The 17,222-nt window shown below is 45.9% G+C and overlaps 1 protein-coding gene across 1 annotated transcript in view; it reads left to right on the plus strand.

The window, feature by feature from the left end:
• MMP24 (matrix metallopeptidase 24) overlaps nucleotides 1–17,222 on the plus strand; it is a 53,893-nt gene that overhangs the window by 14,441 nt on the left and 22,230 nt on the right. The window contains exons 4-5 of the mRNA XM_054467145.2: nucleotides 9,382–9,530; nucleotides 15,345–15,461. Of these exons, the coding sequence (XP_054323120.1) occupies nucleotides 9,382–9,530; nucleotides 15,345–15,461 (266 nt within the window). The remainder of the gene's footprint in view (nucleotides 1–9,381; nucleotides 9,531–15,344; nucleotides 15,462–17,222) is intronic.

Genomic DNA, 17,222 nt, shown 5'->3' on the forward strand with positions numbered 1-17,222 from the left:
AGCCAGGCATGGTGGCAAAAGCCTGTAGTCCCAGCTACTCAGGAGGCTAAGGTGGGAGGATCACTTGAGCCCAGAAGTTCAAGGCTGCACTGAGCCATGGCTGAGAGCGAGACCCTGTCTCAAAAAAAACCCAACCAAACAAACAAACAAACAAAAGAAACTGGATGTAGGCAGTGAAGGAGAGGGAAGAGTCACGGGTCATATGAGGTTTGGACAACTGGGTAGCTGGTTTGGACAACTGGGTAGCTGATGGTGCCATACCCTGACATAGCACAGGCATATTGAGCTCACTACTGTCTGAGATAAGACATTGCACTCCAGGAGTGTGAGGTATAGGAAGTCCTGGGAGGGGGAAGGGCTGCCTGTCCAACACTCTGACCATACGGAATATGCCTGAATTCTGCCATTTCTTAGCTTTAGGGCTCTGGATACAGTCATCCCTTGATATCCATGAGGGGTTGCTTCCTGGACCCTCTCAGATACCAAAATCCGTGGATGCTCAAGTCCCTTATAGCCTGCCATATCCGCAAGATATCCATGGATATGGAGGGCCAACTGTAATTACTTAACCTCTTTGAACCTGTTTCCTCATCTGCAAATTGGGGGTCATAATTCCTACCTCATGGAATTGTTGAATTCTAGGGTGCTTAGCACAATAGAGTGCCTGTGCCAGGTACTTAATAGGCATTCTAAAGATGGTAGTTAGCATCACTGTTATTACACTTGGAAGATCTCTGACTGTTAAAAAGTTGTTTCTTTTTTTTCTTTTTTTCCCCCTGCCAGGGAATAGACCTGTTTATGAGCCTCCAAAAAAAAAAAAAAAAGAAAAAAAGAAAAGTAAACAAAACTTTGAAAAACAGTGTTTAAAACTCAGGGATATCTTTGGGGTGACAGGGCCTGTAATTTCTTTTTTTATTATTATTATTTATTTTACTTTAAGTTGTGGGATACATGTGCTGAATGTGCAGGTTTATTACATAGGTATACATGTGCCATGGTGGTTTGCTGCACCTGTCAACCTGTCATCTAGGTTTTAAGCTCCACATGCATTAGGTATTTGTCCTAATGCTCTCCCTCCCCTGCTCCCCACCCCTCAATAGGCCCCAGTGTGTGATGTTCCCCTCCCTGTGTCCATGTGTTCTCATTGTTCAACTCCCACCTATGAGTGAGAATATGTGGTGGTTGATTTTCTGTCCCTGTGTTAGTTTGCTGAGGATGATGGTTTCCAGCTTCATCCATGTCCCTGCAAAGGACATGAACTCATTCTTTTTTATGGCTGCATAGTATTCCATGGTGTATACGTGCCACATTTTCTTTATCCAGTCTATCATTGATGGGCATTGAGGTTGGTTCCAAGTCTTTGCTATTGTAAATAGTGCTGCAGTAAACATACGTGTGTATGTGTCTTTATAGTAGAATGATAAAAAGTTGTTTCTTATAATGAGTCAAGATCTCTGTCCTATAATCTCTCATTCTGGTCTTAGTTTTGCCCTCTGTACCAACCAGAATGTTCTCCTTCATGTTCCTGTTCTCCTTAATACAGTCTCCCTTCTTCAGCCTAAACACCCCTCGTCTGTCCTCCCAGGACATGGTTCCCGGTCCCCTTACTTTCTTGGCCACGCTCCCTTAGTCAAACTCCAGTTTGTCACAGTCCCTCTGCATATAAAGCCTCCAGAACTGGACTTGAAACTCCCATGCATGTTGAGACCAGTGCCTGGTTCTTGTTGCTCACCTCGTTACCCTAGATTATGACCTCAGTTGCCCCAACTCTTTCATGGGGGTCTTTTATTCTCTCTTCCTCCTTCTAGCCCCTGCTTCCAAATTTGACATCTTCCTGCCTGGTCCTTTTTTGTAGACTTTACCTCTGGCCTTTCTGATACTACCTTCTAGCCCCTTCATTTCTGATCAAACACCTAATCCTGATCATTTTCCTCACTCCTTCTCCAGGCACATATAGTCTGGTTCAGGCTCCCACTCAGCTGTGATGCTCCCAAATGCCCCCTGGAGACCTCACTGTTTTAACTGACCCAACTTTTCTCTCCTTCCCCATGGCCATCTCTATTTCCAGGAGCACTTGTAGGCACTGCCAGAGATCTGCCTCTTGCCACCCCCATTGCCACTTCTAACCTCACCACCATCTCTGCTGTCTGCCGCTCTCTTCCCTCTTCTGTCCACACTTTGTTCTCCTTGGTATTCTCTGCTCTCTCCTTTCACTGCCACCACTCCGGGACTTCTCAGCTTTGGCTTCTCAGGAACCCAAATCCTGCCTTCTGGCCGGCAGACCAATCACACCATATTGTCTATGATCTCTATGTCTTTGGCTCAGCCCAGCTATTTTGGTTTCTGCTTGCACTCTGAGATTTTTCTCACTTTCCTCTGGGTTTACACCTCTTTCTGCACTTAAAGGGTGACAGACATCTTAAGAGTTGGTTAACTGAGCTGTAAAGGTTAGAATTCTGACGTGGCTGATGACTGATTAATGGATCTAGGTGTAAAGAGATGAAAGCAAGGTCATTGTGTCTAAAAGTGAATGGGACTTTTTTCCTTCAGTGGATTTTATCTTTTTTTTCAAATAGAACACTGGAACCTATTGCCTCATCAAGCAAGGAAGTCAAACCACAATAGATTGAATTTCAGCAAGTGTTTTTTGAAACCTCTAATAGATACCAGGAATTGTGCTTGGTGCTTTCAGTGTATTACTAAATCTTCCCAAGATGAAGTCCCTTCCTTGATATCCAGGCAGTGCCTCCTAGATCAACTGTTCATTCATTAACTCAGTGATTATTTCTTGTGTCAGACACTGTGCTAAATACTATAACAGATACAAAAATAAATATGACACGATCTCTGTTCTCCAGGAACTCAATCTAGTGGGAAAAACAGACATATCCACAACTGGGTATGATACATTGTGGTAGTTGTGTGTACAAAGTACTGCGGGAGTAAAGAGGGCACCCACTAGCTCTGACAGGGAGAGCTAAGGAAGGTTTAACAAAGGAGGTGACATTGAGCTAGACCTTGAAGGATGAGTAGGAGTTTGCTAATGTGCATAAAGAGAATGGGTTTTGGAGGCAGCAGAAACAGCCTGGAACTGTGAAGGGCAGAGAGTGCTTTGGACTTGCTGTGACTGGAATGTAGAACACTTGCTCTAGCCTCAGGAGCTCTGCCCAGAGAAGGCAGAGGATTGTCTCGGTCACTGAGAAACTCAGTGGCAGAGACAGGATTAAGCAGCATCAATTAGAATTGTCCGACCCCTGATCCATCTTTCTTAGCCTCTAATATACACACACAGACACACACACACACACACAGACACACACAGACACACACAGACACACACACACAGACACACAGACACACACACACACACACAGACACACAGACACACAGACACAACACAGACACACACACACACACACAGACACACACACAGACGCACACACAGACACACACAGACACACACACACAGACACACACAGACACAGACACACACACAGACACACACAGACACACACAGACACACACACACAGACACACACACACAGACACACACACAGACACACACACACAGACACACACAGACACACACAGACACACAGACACAGACACATACAGACACACAGACACACACACAGACACACACACACACACAGACACACAGACACACACAACACAGACACACACACACAACACAGACACACACAGAGACACACACACACAGACACACACACACACAGAGACACACACACAGACACACACACAGACACACACACACACAGACACACACACACAGACACACACACACACACACACACACAGACACACACAGACACACACACACACACACATAATGCTAGTCCAACCTCTTGTCCTGTCCCCTGGCTTAGATGCTGCCATTTGACTGCCCCCACCCCATTTCCCCTTCTAGGAGTGTGCCCCTGGGCTCTGAGGATTGTCCCCAGAGAACCTGGGAAAGAAACAGAGCCTAGAGAATATTAGAGAATACACTAATACTGGCCCATCCCCACCATCTGTCTGATCCTTCCCAGTGTTTAGTTCTGGCCCAGACATTTGCCTATGACCTGAGTCCATAGATCCCAACTCCTGATGTGGCCGGGATAGACTCTGTGATGCTCGTAATGGATTTGGATGCGCTGTGAGATGTTCCTCACTTGAGTATCCCAGAAAACGAGCTGCGTAAACCAGGTTGCCAGCTTTTTACTGAGGAGGAGCTACTTTTAATTCCCCAGAGCACTGGAATGCTAGAGTGGGCTTATGTAGAAGACCCCCTGTTCCTCATTTCCCACCATAAGCAGGAATGAGGATTTTTAAATTCCATGCTAGCTTCGAGGTGGATGCTCAAAAAATACTCCATTGGCTGACTGGTTTGTGAGTAGTTATCTGTTCAGAGGTCCCTAGCTATTTCCCAAGTGCTGTAATTCATCTTAGTCAAATTTTTAGAGAACCAGTAGAGTCCGTTGGCAGATAGGGAGGCACTGGATATATTTCAGGTTTGTACCACACCTCTTTTGGGGATGTCTTGAGGCAGCTTACAGATTAAAACGTAATGTCTTGTGGCTCTACGCCTGTAATCCCAGCACTTATGGAGGCCAAGGTGGGTGGATCACCTGAGCTCAGGAGTTCAAGACCAGCCTGGCCAAAATGGTGAAAGCCCATCCCTACCAAAAATACAAAAATTACCTGGGCATGGTGGCACACACCTGTAATCCCAGCTACTTGGGAGGCTGAGACAGGAGAATCGCTTGAACCTGGGAGGCAGAGATTGCAGTGAGCCAAGATCATACCACTGCACTCCAGCCTGGGCAACAGAGTGAGACTCCATCTCAAAAATAAAAATAAAATAAAAATTAAATTTAAAAAAAGCCCATAATGTCTTTCTGTCAATCTTTTAAGGATGAAACATAAAACTTGGTGGTCTGAAGGATGAAAAAAGTAATGGTTACTTCCAAACATCCCCATGCTCAACAAATAAGCTAGAAATTTGGCTGAAAGGTTCCTGGGAGAAAGACAAAAAGGGAAACGCATTGGGTTATCCAGTGTTCCTTTTCTTATACCTCAAAGTATACAGAATATCCTATAGGGAAAACATTTTCCTCAAGCTAAAGCCTAATAGAAAGTAATTGTGTTTGGTCCTAAGAAAGTTGAGTGAGAAGGTGAAGGGTATGTAATTCAATTTAGCCGTCATTTCTCCGCATCCACTCAGCACCAGGCCCTATGCAGTGTCCCCAGTCTTCTGGGAGATGCTGTCATGTCCATAAGTCACCCAAGAGAAAGAAGACTTGACTGCAAAAGATGAACTGCCCTCCATAGGACCCACAAGAACTGGCTCTTGGTCCAAGGAGCACATAGGAGGGCAGGATGGCTAGATTTCAAAAAGCAAGAGTCAAATGGCCAGGCACGGTGGCTCATGCCTGTAATCCCAGCACTTTGGGAGGCCAAGGCAGGTGTATCACTTGAGGTCAGGAGTTCGAGACCAGCCTGGCCAACATGGTGAAACCCCATCTCTACTAAAAATACAAAAATTAGCCAGGCAGTAGTGGCTTGTGCCTGTAATCCCAGCTACTTGGGAGGCTGAGGCAGGAGAATCACTTGAACCTCGGGGATGAAGGTTGCAGTGAGCCGAGATCACACCACTGCACTCCAGCCTGGGCAAGAGGGCAAGACTCCATCTCAAAAAAAGAAAAAAAAAATCCACTCAGAATGTGCTATGCTCTCCCACATTTCCAGGCAATTGCACATGCTGTATACTTCAAGGCTTAGCTTAAATCTCATCTCTACCTGGAAGCCGTCCCTGAGTTCCCCTTTCTCTGTGGTGTCCCCCTCCCCACCATGGATAAGACACCCTTCTTTTGTTCTCCCATAGAACTCTATGCACACCTGCTTTTTAGCATTGTATTTTTATTGTGGGTTTACTTGTCAGTCTCTGAGTTCCTTATTCATCTTTATTTTTTCAGAGCCTCACACAGTGCCTAGCCTGTAGTAAGTGCTGAGTTAATGCTTGCTGAATGCACATAATGAGCAGCTACTGTGTCCAGCACTGTCCTGGGCACTGGATGATTAAGCTACAGCCCCTTCCCTTGAGGATGTTAAAGTCCCAGCACTTTGGGAGGAGGAGGAGGAGGTGGAGGAGGAGGAGGAGGAGGAGGAGGAGGAGGTGGAGACTGATACGTAAAGTAATGCTTCCAGCCCAATCTTAAAATATCTATAATAGGGGATTTGGGGAGCACAGAAGAGGAAGAAAATAACTTAGCCTGACACGTCAGGAAAGTCTTCCAGAGGTAGTAATTTATGGGCTGAACCTTAAAATATAAAATTTTTTTGCCAAACTGAGAAAAATATTAGGCAGAGGGAAAACATGTATTAATACAAAGGCAGGAAAGAGAATCAATATTCAGGGAACTGCAAGTATTGATATTCTGTGCCATCATTTGGAATGGAAAGTATGTTTCAGATCCAATTGTGAGAGACAGAAAGTTGTTACTTTATTGTGTATGTTTCAAGGCTTTATTATTCTGACAATTTTGCTTGTATCATCAGATGGATTTTATCACAAGGCAGTAAAGATGTTATAGTCACCTTTGGTGGAGCAAATAATAACTTATTTATAGTTTCTGGTCGGCTGCCTTCTGAAAAACTGTTTCATTTGACTTATAATAAAAGACACATCCATAATTAGCCTGTTCATATAGACACATGAAACAAAAGCTATAGCTAGGAGGGGAATAATGCCATTTCCCCAGGCTCTTTTCCCTTCATTGGCTTATTTGGCATTCAGGATAATCCTCTGAGGATGAGAAACGGGGTTATCTAGATTTGAGCCCAGCATGTAGCTCCTGGAAGTGCTTGTGGGCTCAACAAATACACGGATGTTTTCCTCATTTTCCAGCTGATGCCACACATATTTCCTGGTACTCTTGTGTCCCTGGGTCTCCGTCCCCTCATGCTTTTGGGTGGGAATAATTTTTTGTTTGTTTTTTGAGACAGAGTTTTGCTCTTGTTGCCCCAGCTGGAGTGTAATGGCATGATCTCAGCTCACTGCAACCTCCGCCTCCTGGGTTCAAGTGATTCTCCTGCTTCAGCCTCCCAAGTAGCTGAGATTACAGGCACCCACCACCATGCCTGGCTAATTTTTGTATTTTCGTAGAGACGGGGTTTCACCATGTTGGTCAGGCTGGTCTCGAACTCCTGACCTCAGGTGATCCACCCATCTCGGCCTCCCAAAGTGCTGAGATTACAGGCGTGAACCACCACGCCCAGCCGGGAATAATCGTTACTTGCTATCCTTCAGAGTCATTGCTTGTTTGAGCTCCTTCACCCAAGCTTCTTTCAGATTCTCTTGCCTTTTTAATGTTTTTCTCCTCTTTAAAAAAATCACTCCATGCATAAAACTTAGAAAACAGGAAAGCACAAAAAAGAAGTGCCTCGTGATACTATAACCAAAGGATAGTCAGTCAATTCTTTTTTATTTAAAAAAAAAGTTATGACATCATTTCAGACTTTCAGAAACATTTTCGAGAATAGGACAATTTCTTTAAATATTTATTTATTTACTTATTTATTTTAGAGATGAGGTCTCACTCTGTCGCCCAGCCTGGAGTGCAGTGGCATGATCACGGCTCACTACAGCCTCTTACTCCCAGGCTCAAGCAATCCTCCTGCCTCAGCCTCCCAAGTAGCTAGGACCATGGGTGCACACCAGCATGCACAGCTAATGTTTAACTTTTTTGTAGAGATGGGGTCTTGATATGTGGCCCAGGCTGGTCTCAAACTCTTGGCTTCAAGCCATCCTTTCACCTCAGCCTCTTAAAGCACTGGGATTACAGGCATGAGCCACCACACCCAGCCAACAAAGAATTCTTGAATGCTCCTCACCCAAAACTGTTAACATCTAACTATACTTACTTTATCTCTCTCTCTTCTCTCTGTCTCTGTCTGTCTCTCTCTTTATATATATATATAGGCATATATGTATATATATTTTTTTAAGACAGAGTCTTGCTCTGTCACCCAGGCTGGAGGGCAGTTGTGCGATCTTGGCTCAGTGCAGCCTCTGCCTCCCAGGTCCAAGTGATTCCCCTGCCTTAGCCTCCTGAGTAGCCAGGATTACAGGTGTGCACCACCACGACTGGCTAATTTTTGTATTTTTAGTAGAGATGAGGTTTCATCATATTGGCCAAGCTGGTCTCGAACTCCTGACCTCAGGTGATCCTCCCGCCTCGGCCTCCCAAAGTGCTGGGATTTTAGGCGTGAACCACCGCGCCTGGCCATATATGTATATTTCTGAACTCATTTAAGAATAATTTGCTGGCCAATTGTCACCTGGGCCAAAAAAAAAGAATAAGTTGCAGATATTATGCACCCTTATGTCAGCCTCAATCCTTCAGTGTGTACTTCCTAAAAATCAGGTATTCTCCTACATATTAATTTTTATATATGCCTTTCTAGATTTTTTCTATGCACACATTATTTATTTATATTTAAATAAGATCATGCATTGTTTTATTTATATTTATTTATAGTGGCTTGCTTTTTGGGGGGTAGCAATACATATTGTATATAATCTCCTGCCAATAAATATTCTACAACATGATTCTTCATCAGGCTTTGACAGTAGACACGGTGGGTTTCTGGGTGGCACAACATTTTCAAAATACCACTCTGCATCACGGAATCAACCATGCTACCCGGGCGCGGTGGCTCACGCCTGTAATCCCAGCACTTTGGGAGGCCGAGGCGGGCAGATCACTAGGTCAGGAGATCGAGACCATCCTGGGTAACAGAGTGAAACCCTGTCTCTACTAAAAAAAATAAATAAATAAATAAATAATAAATAAATAAATAAAAATACAAAAATTAGCTACGCGTGGTGGTGCGTGACTGTGATCCCAGCTACTCAGGAGGCTGAGGCAGGAGAATCGCTTGAACCCAGGAGGCGGAGGTTGCAGTGAGCTGAGATTGTGTCACTGCACTCCAGCCTGGCGACAAAGCTGGACTCCGTCTCAAAAAATAAAAAAGAATTAACCATGCTCTGCTTTTCCATGTCTAGTCCAATATCAGTGGAAAGCACTGAATAAATGAGTAAAGAGGCAGGGCAATGGAAAACTGAATTCAAATTTAATCTTTATTCTGTGGCCAGTAGAAATCCAATGAAATGTTTCTAGCAGGAGAGGACACCAATAAAAGCTGCTTTCTGGAGATTAATTTGACAGTGTCTGCAGGATGGGGTAAAGGAAGAACTCAGAGCATGAGTCCAGGAGTCATTGGGGTCAAACGATCCCTTGTTTTAAGGGCACATCTCTGCCCAGGTAGAACAGAGCCTTTCCCAGAATAATGCATCCTTTTCTTTCACGTGTCTTTCAGAACTGGTTAAAGTCCTATGGCTATCTGCTTCCCTATGATTCACGGGCATCTGCGTTGCACTCAGGGAAGGCCTTGCAGTCAGCAGTCTCCACTATGCAGCAGTTTTACGGGATCCCAGTCACCGGTGTGTTGGATCAGACAACGATCGAGTAAGATTTGCGTAGGACATTGTGCCTTTGAACTTTCTGGACTTACATTTGTGTTCACATTTGTCATGGCCTGTGTACACCCCATGCCTATCCTCCCGTCCTATCTTTTATTCCTGCAGTGCCATCCTGGGAAAGAATATCTCAATGTGAGTGGGGGACGTGCTGGGATGGGAGTCCAGCCCTCCCATTAACATTCCATGTGACCTTGGAGACAAGTTGCTTAACCCTTCTGGACCTCAGTTTCCTTATCAGTACAATGAGGGGTTGGGTTGTAGATGGGCTCTTAAATCCCCTCTGGCTCGAATAATTTATCTACGGGTCACCCTCTGGAGTTCCCTGCAATGTGCACGTCTCACAGAATACAGAAAACTCTTGAATGATAATGAGTTGGCTCCACTTTTTCCATTTACCAAACATTTGCTGGGTGCCTGCATGTGCCTGTCATCCGGCCCTCCAGAGGCTCACCATTTAGTGACAAATACAGTCATCTAGCCACACCAGTCTAGAGCTCAGAAGGAAACAATGAGTTTTGGGGAGACACTTAGGAGGTAGTAACACTTAGGAGGTAGAAAAAAGCCATGAGGATGGTCACAATCACTCAAGGGGAATGTAAAGATTCACGGGCAGGGGATGGAACCCCACAAAGCCAGCCAAGAAGTGGCAGCCGGAGAGGAAGAAGCCTGACGTGATGATGTGATGCAATGTCATGATGCCACACGGTGTGGGGTGGTCAGTGGGGCCAGCCGCTCCAGAGCCCTCCAACAGGAGCATGGCTGAAAGTTGTCTGCTGGGTTTAGTGACAAAGAGGTTGTTGTTAACCTCAGCAGAATGGTAGAGATGAAGTCAGATTGAAGTGGGGAGAAGCGGAGGTGAGGAGAAGAGGTGGCAAGTGGAGGGAAGACATTCAAGAAGCCTGACAGGGAGGTGGGGAGAAATGGGTAGCAGCTAGAGAGGATGAAGTTCTGTTTGTTTAAGATGGGAGAGAGTTGAACAGCCTTAAACTTGCTTAAGAAAGCTATGAGAGTTGTTTAAGAAAAGCCATTCACATCATTAAAGCATGGAAAAGAGCAGGAGTGAGTTTCCTAAGGAGGTGGGAAGGGAGGGGAGCCTGAGGCAGGTGGAAGATGCTAGCAGGGCTGGGTGAGGATCCAAGGGAGTTGGTGGGGGGAGGAACAGGAAATGTACCCAGTTGTGGATCAAGGATCAATTTGACGTAAGTCACTCCTGGGCAGAATCATCTCTCTGGGTCTCAGTGTGTTCATTTGCAAAGGAGAGTGTTGGATTATGGCTCTAAATTCTAGATTCCACTTTTTTTGTTGTTTGATGAGATGAAGTCTTGATTTGTCACCCAGGCTGGAGGGCAGTGGCGTGATCTCGGCTCACTGCAACCTCTGCCTCCGGGGTTCAAGCGATTCTCCTGCCTCAGCCTCCCGAGTAGCTAAGATTACAGGCATGTACCACCATGCTGGCTAATTTTTTTTGTATTTTTAGTAGAGACAGGGTTTCACCATGTTGGCCAGGCTGGTCTCGAACTCCTGACCTCAGGTGATCTGCCCGCCTCGGCCTCCCAGAGTGCTAGGATTACAGGCGTGAGCCACCGCGCCCGGCCTAGATTCCATTATTTTAAGCATCTAAGCTTTTAAAACTTGGCGAGTCTGGGGTTTTAGGATCCTAAAATCCTGTGTGAACATCTCCCATTCCTAGGATTCTCTGATTATGAGAGTGTGAACTTCTTCTCCTGTGCTGTTGTGAATACAGTGGACTCCTTGGCCCCATGGTCTCCAGAGTGGGCTGGTTAAAGAGAGCCCAGCTGCCTTTCAAAGCGGAGGTTATTTTGAAGGCGTTGCACAGGTCTCATGGCAGTGCATCCTGGGGCAGAAGCACTGGTGTCTCTGCTGCGGCACCACCTGGCCTCGGGTTTTACTTTGTTCCAAAAAGCCCCAGGCCTGTTGGATAGTGCTCAGAGAGTGGCAGGTGGATGGTGAAAGGAAAAGGATGGCATTTCCCACTTGCAGTTCTGCCCACACCTCCTTGTAGGAAGGCAGGGGAGTTGTGGTCCGGAAGCAGGGGAAGGAGGTAGCCAGTCGCACTTATTAATCCAAGGCCTGAGTTGGGGAGTGTTTGGGATAGAATTTAGAGCCCCAAGATGTAGCTCCAGCTCTGTGACCTTGGGCAATGGCTGCCTTTCTCTGAGCCTGTTTCCTCCCCTAGGTGCCTTCCAGGTCTAACTCAGCCAGAGGTGGTTCTTGGTTCTCTTCCCAGGGACTGTTAATTAAAGGAAGCTAGATTAGCCATTTAAAGTACTATGTTTGAGTGTCTACCTTGGGAAATGTCACACATTTATTCATTCACTCCTTCATTTGGTCAACAACATAGTTCCTCTAGCTCAACTTTGTGCTAAGCACTGACAGGAAAAAATAAAAGCTCCAGGCTTTGTTAAATTGCATTAATTAATAGTTCATTTTTCCATTCAACTAAGTTCCAGTCCTGCCTTGCTGATTTCTGTGTTTTGCAAGGTACTGGATTTATCTGTGGATTGTTTCCCTCATCTGTGAAATGGGAATAATAATTTCTTTTTTTTTTTTTTGAGATGGAGTCTCGCTCTGTCACCCAGGCTGGAGTGCAGTGGCACCATCTGGGCTCACTGCAAGCTCTGCCTCCTGGGTTCACGCCATTCTCCTGCCTCAGCCTCCCGAGTAGCTGGGACTACAGGCACCCGCCACCGCACCCGGCTAATTTTTTTTTGTATTTTTTAGTACAGACGGGGTTTCACCATGTTAGCCAGGATGGTCTCGATCTCCTGACCTCGTGATTCGCCCGCCTCAGCCTCCCAAAGTGCTGGGATTACAGGCGTGAGCCACTGCCCCCGGCTCGGGAATAATAATTTCTGTTACCTCACAGTGTTGTTTTGAGAATCAAACTTTTTATTTATTTTTATTTATTTATTTATTTTTTTTTTGAGACAAGATCTGACTCCCCTCACCCAGGTTGGAGTGTACTGGTGTGATCTTGGCTCACTGTAGCCTCAACTTTCCAAGCTCAGGTGATCCTCCCACCTCAGCCTCCCTAGTAGCTGGGACTACAGGCACATGCCACCATGCCTGGCTAATTTTTTGTATATTTAGTAGAGATAGAGTTTTGCCATGTTGCCCAGGCTGGTCACGATCTTCTAGGCTCAAGCAATCTCCTGCCTCAGCTTCCCAAAGTGCTAGGATTATAGGTGTGAGCTACTGCACCTGGCCAAGAATTAAATATTTTAAAAGAATGTGCCGGGCGCAGTGGCTCATGTCTGTAGTCCCAGCACTTTGGGAGGCCGAGGTGGGCAGATCACCTGAGGCTAGGAGTTCAAGACCAGCTTGGCCAACATAGTGAAACCCTGTCTGTACTAAAAATACAAAAATTAGCCAAGCGTGGTGGTGCGCGCCTGTAATCCCAGCTACTACTCAGGAGGTTGAGGCAGGAGAATTGCTTGAACTTGGAAGGCAGAGGTTGCAGTGAGCTGAGATTACACCACTACACTCCAGCCTGTGCAACAGAGTGAGACTCTGTCTCAAAAAAAAAAAAAGAAAAGAAAAAAAGGAAATATCTGAAACTGGGTAATTTATAAAGAAAAGAGGTTTAATTGGCTCAGGGTTCCACAGGCTTTACAGGAAGGATGGCTGGGGACGCCTCAGGAAATTTTCAATGGTAGTAGAAGGCAAAGGGGAAACAAGCGCGTCATCATATGGCTGGAGCAGGAGGAAGAGTGAGAAGGGGGAGGTGCTCCACACCATTAAACAACAGATCTCACGAGAACTCACTCACTATCAGCAGAACAGCAAGTGGGAAGTCTGCCCGCATGGCCCAATCACCTCCCACCAGGCCCCGCCTCCAACAGGGACACAAATCAAAACCGTATCACCTGGTAACAAACAGATATCAGGATTTACGTAATTTCAGGCACTGGGCTACCTTCTTTTGAGGACACAATGACGAATAGGACATAGTTCCTGTCCTCAATTTACCATTTATTAGAGGAAATAGACCAATAAATTTTAAATCACAACACAATATAATAAGTGCTGCAGAGAATTATGTTCCACATCCCACAGTTGTTAAGCCACTTCTTTTTTTTTTTTTTTTTCCTGAAACGGCATTTCACTCTTCTTGCCCAGGCTGGAGCACAATGGCACAATCTTGGTTCACTGCAACCTCTACCTCCCGGGTTCAAGCAATTCCCCTGCCTCGGCCTCCCAAGTAGCTGGGATTACAGCCATCTGCCACCACGCCCAGCTAATTTTTTTGTAGTTTTAGTAGAGACAGGGTTTCACCATGTTAGCCAGGCTGGTCTCGAACTCCTGACCTCAGATGATCCACCTGCCTCGGTCTCCCACAGTGCTGGGATTACAGGCATGAGCCACCGCACCCGGCCTGTTTAGCCACTTCTTGAACAAGTCTACTGAAAGAGAATTTGCTGTCTTCATGCTATGCCATTCTACTGTTGAATAGTTGTCATTCATTCATTCATTCAGTCAGTCAGTCAACAATAATTATTGAACCCCTTCTGTGTCAGGCACTGTGCCAGCCCTGGGGATACAGGCAAGGTTCCTGTCCTTTATGGAGCTTAGAATCTGGGGAAAGAGACAAAGAATAAACAAGAAAGCAAATGCATAATCTGAGTTCACGAGTGATAAATCCTATGAAGAAACATTAAGCAGGATAAGCAGATAGCAGTGGGTTGGGGACACGGAAACTATTTTAGATAGAGAGGACAAGGAAGTCCTCTGTGAAGGGATAATATTTGAGCAGAGACCTTAATGAAGTAAGGGAACAAACCACACGCAGAAGAAGAGTGTTGCAAGTAGAGGGAACAGCAATGCAAAGACCCCGGCATGGGAATAGGCTTAGCATGTTCGAGGAACAGCAAGAAGGTCGCCATGACTGGAGCATAGGATATAAGGGGAGAAGGATGACAAAGTTCTTGGACAGGTATGCAGGGGCTGGATCACATGGGGCTTTGTGGGCCAGGATGAAGAGTTCGACTTTTTTTTTTTTTTGAGACAGAGTCTCGTTCTGTCACCCAGGCTGGAGTGCAATGGCACAATCTTGGCTCACTGCAACCTCCACCTATCAGGTTCAAGCAATTCTGCCTCAGCCTGCTGAGTAGCTGGGATTACAGGTGTGAGCCACCACAGCTGGCTAATTTTTTTTTTTTTTTTTTTTTTTGGTATTTTTAGTAGAGATCAGGTTTCACCATGTTGGCCAGGTTGGTCTCGAACTCCTGACCTCAGGTAATCCATCCGCCTCGGCCTCCCAAAGTGCTGGGATTACAGGCATGAGCCACTGTGCCTGGCTGAAGAGTTTGAATTTTATTCTGGGTGTTCGGGTAAGTCATTGGAGGCTTTTAACCAGGGCATGCTGTGATCTGATTGCATTCATAGAGCATTTTCACATGTACTGCCTCCTTGAAGATGCACCTCCACCTAAGACCAAGAACTAGAGTTCTCATGTTGCACAGGAGGAAACTGAGGTTCATATTGGTTCAGCCACTTGCCTGGGGGTCCTATGACTAGTGGTGGAGCTGGAACTTATCAAGCCCATGTATTCTGATTCTCAGTCTTTACACAGCTGTTTCCTCATCTATGATTGTGAGTGCATGAATTAATGAATCAATCAATCATGTTCTTCTTGGGGTCCATCCAAGCCAGGGTCCCAGAGTGTAGGTTGAGGATGCACATTGCTCTCCAGACTGGAGCTGGGGAATATGCAGTCCCTTCCTAGAGTGTTCAGTGACCACAGTGCATATGCGTGTGTATGTGTCCTCTTTCTGCCCAGGTGGATGAAGAAACCCCGATGTGGTGTCCCTGATCACCCCCACTTAAGCCGCAGGCGGAGAAACAAGCGCTATGCCCTGACTGGACAGAAATGGAGGCAAAAACACATCACCTACAGGTGCTTCGACTCCCCCTCTTCCTCCCTGCCTTTGGCTCCACCCTCACTCTGTTTTTCCTGGCCTGAGTTTCAAAGGCTCACAATGTAGGGGGGCCTGGGGATCAGGCTCACAACATAGGCCAAGGGCCAGGCATGTGGGCATTGGCACCAGGTGCTGAGAGCCCATAACCTTGTCCTCGTTGTGGCTTCCACAGGATGCTGTGACTCCAACCTCAGGTTTATTTGGTCCTCTGGGGGCTCTTAGTTGTCTTCTGTTTAGATGCCTAGAGTTTTTAGGTTACAGAAAGTGGGGTATGAATGGTTTAGTAACTTTCAGCTATGATAAAGAATCATGGCTTGCAGTGAGCTATATCATGCCACTGCACTCCAGCCTGGGTGACAGAGTGAGACTCTGTCTCCAAAACAAAACAAATGAAACAAAACCCACAAAACAAAACAAACAAAACCATGGCTTAATTCAGTCTCCTTGTCACTGCCTGCCAAACCCCAGTCCCTCTGATCTGGATCCTCACACCCCAAAATCCACCTGATGGACCTCACCTGAGATTCCCAGCGCAGAGTTCCAGTTGTTTCTCAAAGAGTATAAAGAACTGGGACCTGAATCATAATAGTGTCATCTTTGACTGTCTGGAGGAACCAAGGGCAGAGCAGGATCCATCTCCAAGTCAGATCAGTGGCCCAAGAACATAGATGATGGAGCCCATCACAGCAGACTCAAGCACCGGAGTGAGGCTGGGGCAAGGGCCAGGCATTGAGCAGGCTCAGGTGGGGCTGGGGCAAGGGGCAGGCACTGGACAGGCTCAGGTGGGGCTGGGGCAAGGGCCAGGCATGGGCAGGCTCAGGTGGGTGCTGGCTGGCACTTCTCAAGGCTCTGCTGTCATCTCAGGTGGATCCCTTGGGTGCAGAGGCAGGATCTAAGACAGAGATCCTTAGAGTTGAACTAAGGGCTCTCCTGCTGACAAGCGCTCCCTACACAACGGGACTTTTTTTTTTTTTTTTTTTTTTTTTTCAGAAATCTGACAAGAGAAGGAAAGTTAGGGCTGAACTAAGGGCTCTTCTGCTGATAAGCTGTCCCTTCAGAACAGGATTTTTTTTTCCAGAAATCTGACAAGAGAAGGAAACTTAAGAATCTAGATTAGAAACTGAATAGACTCTTGGGTCTCTTGAAGGGACAGAGTGGATCAAGAGAAAGAAGCACTGGGTTCTAACCCAACTCTGAGTAACTTCTATCACTCACTTCTCTGGGCTTCAGTTTCCTTACATGTGGAGTAGGTAGAATAATCCATGCCCCAGAGGGTCACAGGGCAGGGAACCCACAGGCAGTGACGTTGTTTTGTGAAGAACCATGCAATATGAACACAGCGACGCTAAACAGCTAAACCTATAATGAATTAAATCAGATACCGGCCAGCTTCTAGGTAGACAAGCCAAAAATTGGTACCAAAGATTTTTTAAAGAGACTTTTCACTTAAACTCCTCTCTATTATTTGAATATTTTTATAACTTTTATAAATGAACATATTTTGTATTAGGGAAAAAAACTTAAAATTCAGAAAATGCTATCTACCAATTTCCTTTGGGTTTTTTTTTTTTTTTTTTTTTTTTTTGAGACAGTGTCTCACTCTTGTTACCCAGGCTGGAGTGCAGTGGTACAATCTTGGCTCACCGCAACCTCTGCCTCCGGGTTCAAGCAATTATCCTGCTTCAGCTTCCCGAGTGGCTGGGATTACAGACTCACACCACCACGCCTGGCTAATTTTT

The sequence above is a fragment of the Pongo pygmaeus genome, chromosome 21, assembly GCF_028885625.2.
Source record: "Pongo pygmaeus isolate AG05252 chromosome 21, NHGRI_mPonPyg2-v2.0_pri, whole genome shotgun sequence".
In the NCBI taxonomy this organism is placed as follows: Eukaryota; Metazoa; Chordata; class Mammalia; order Primates; family Hominidae; genus Pongo; species Pongo pygmaeus.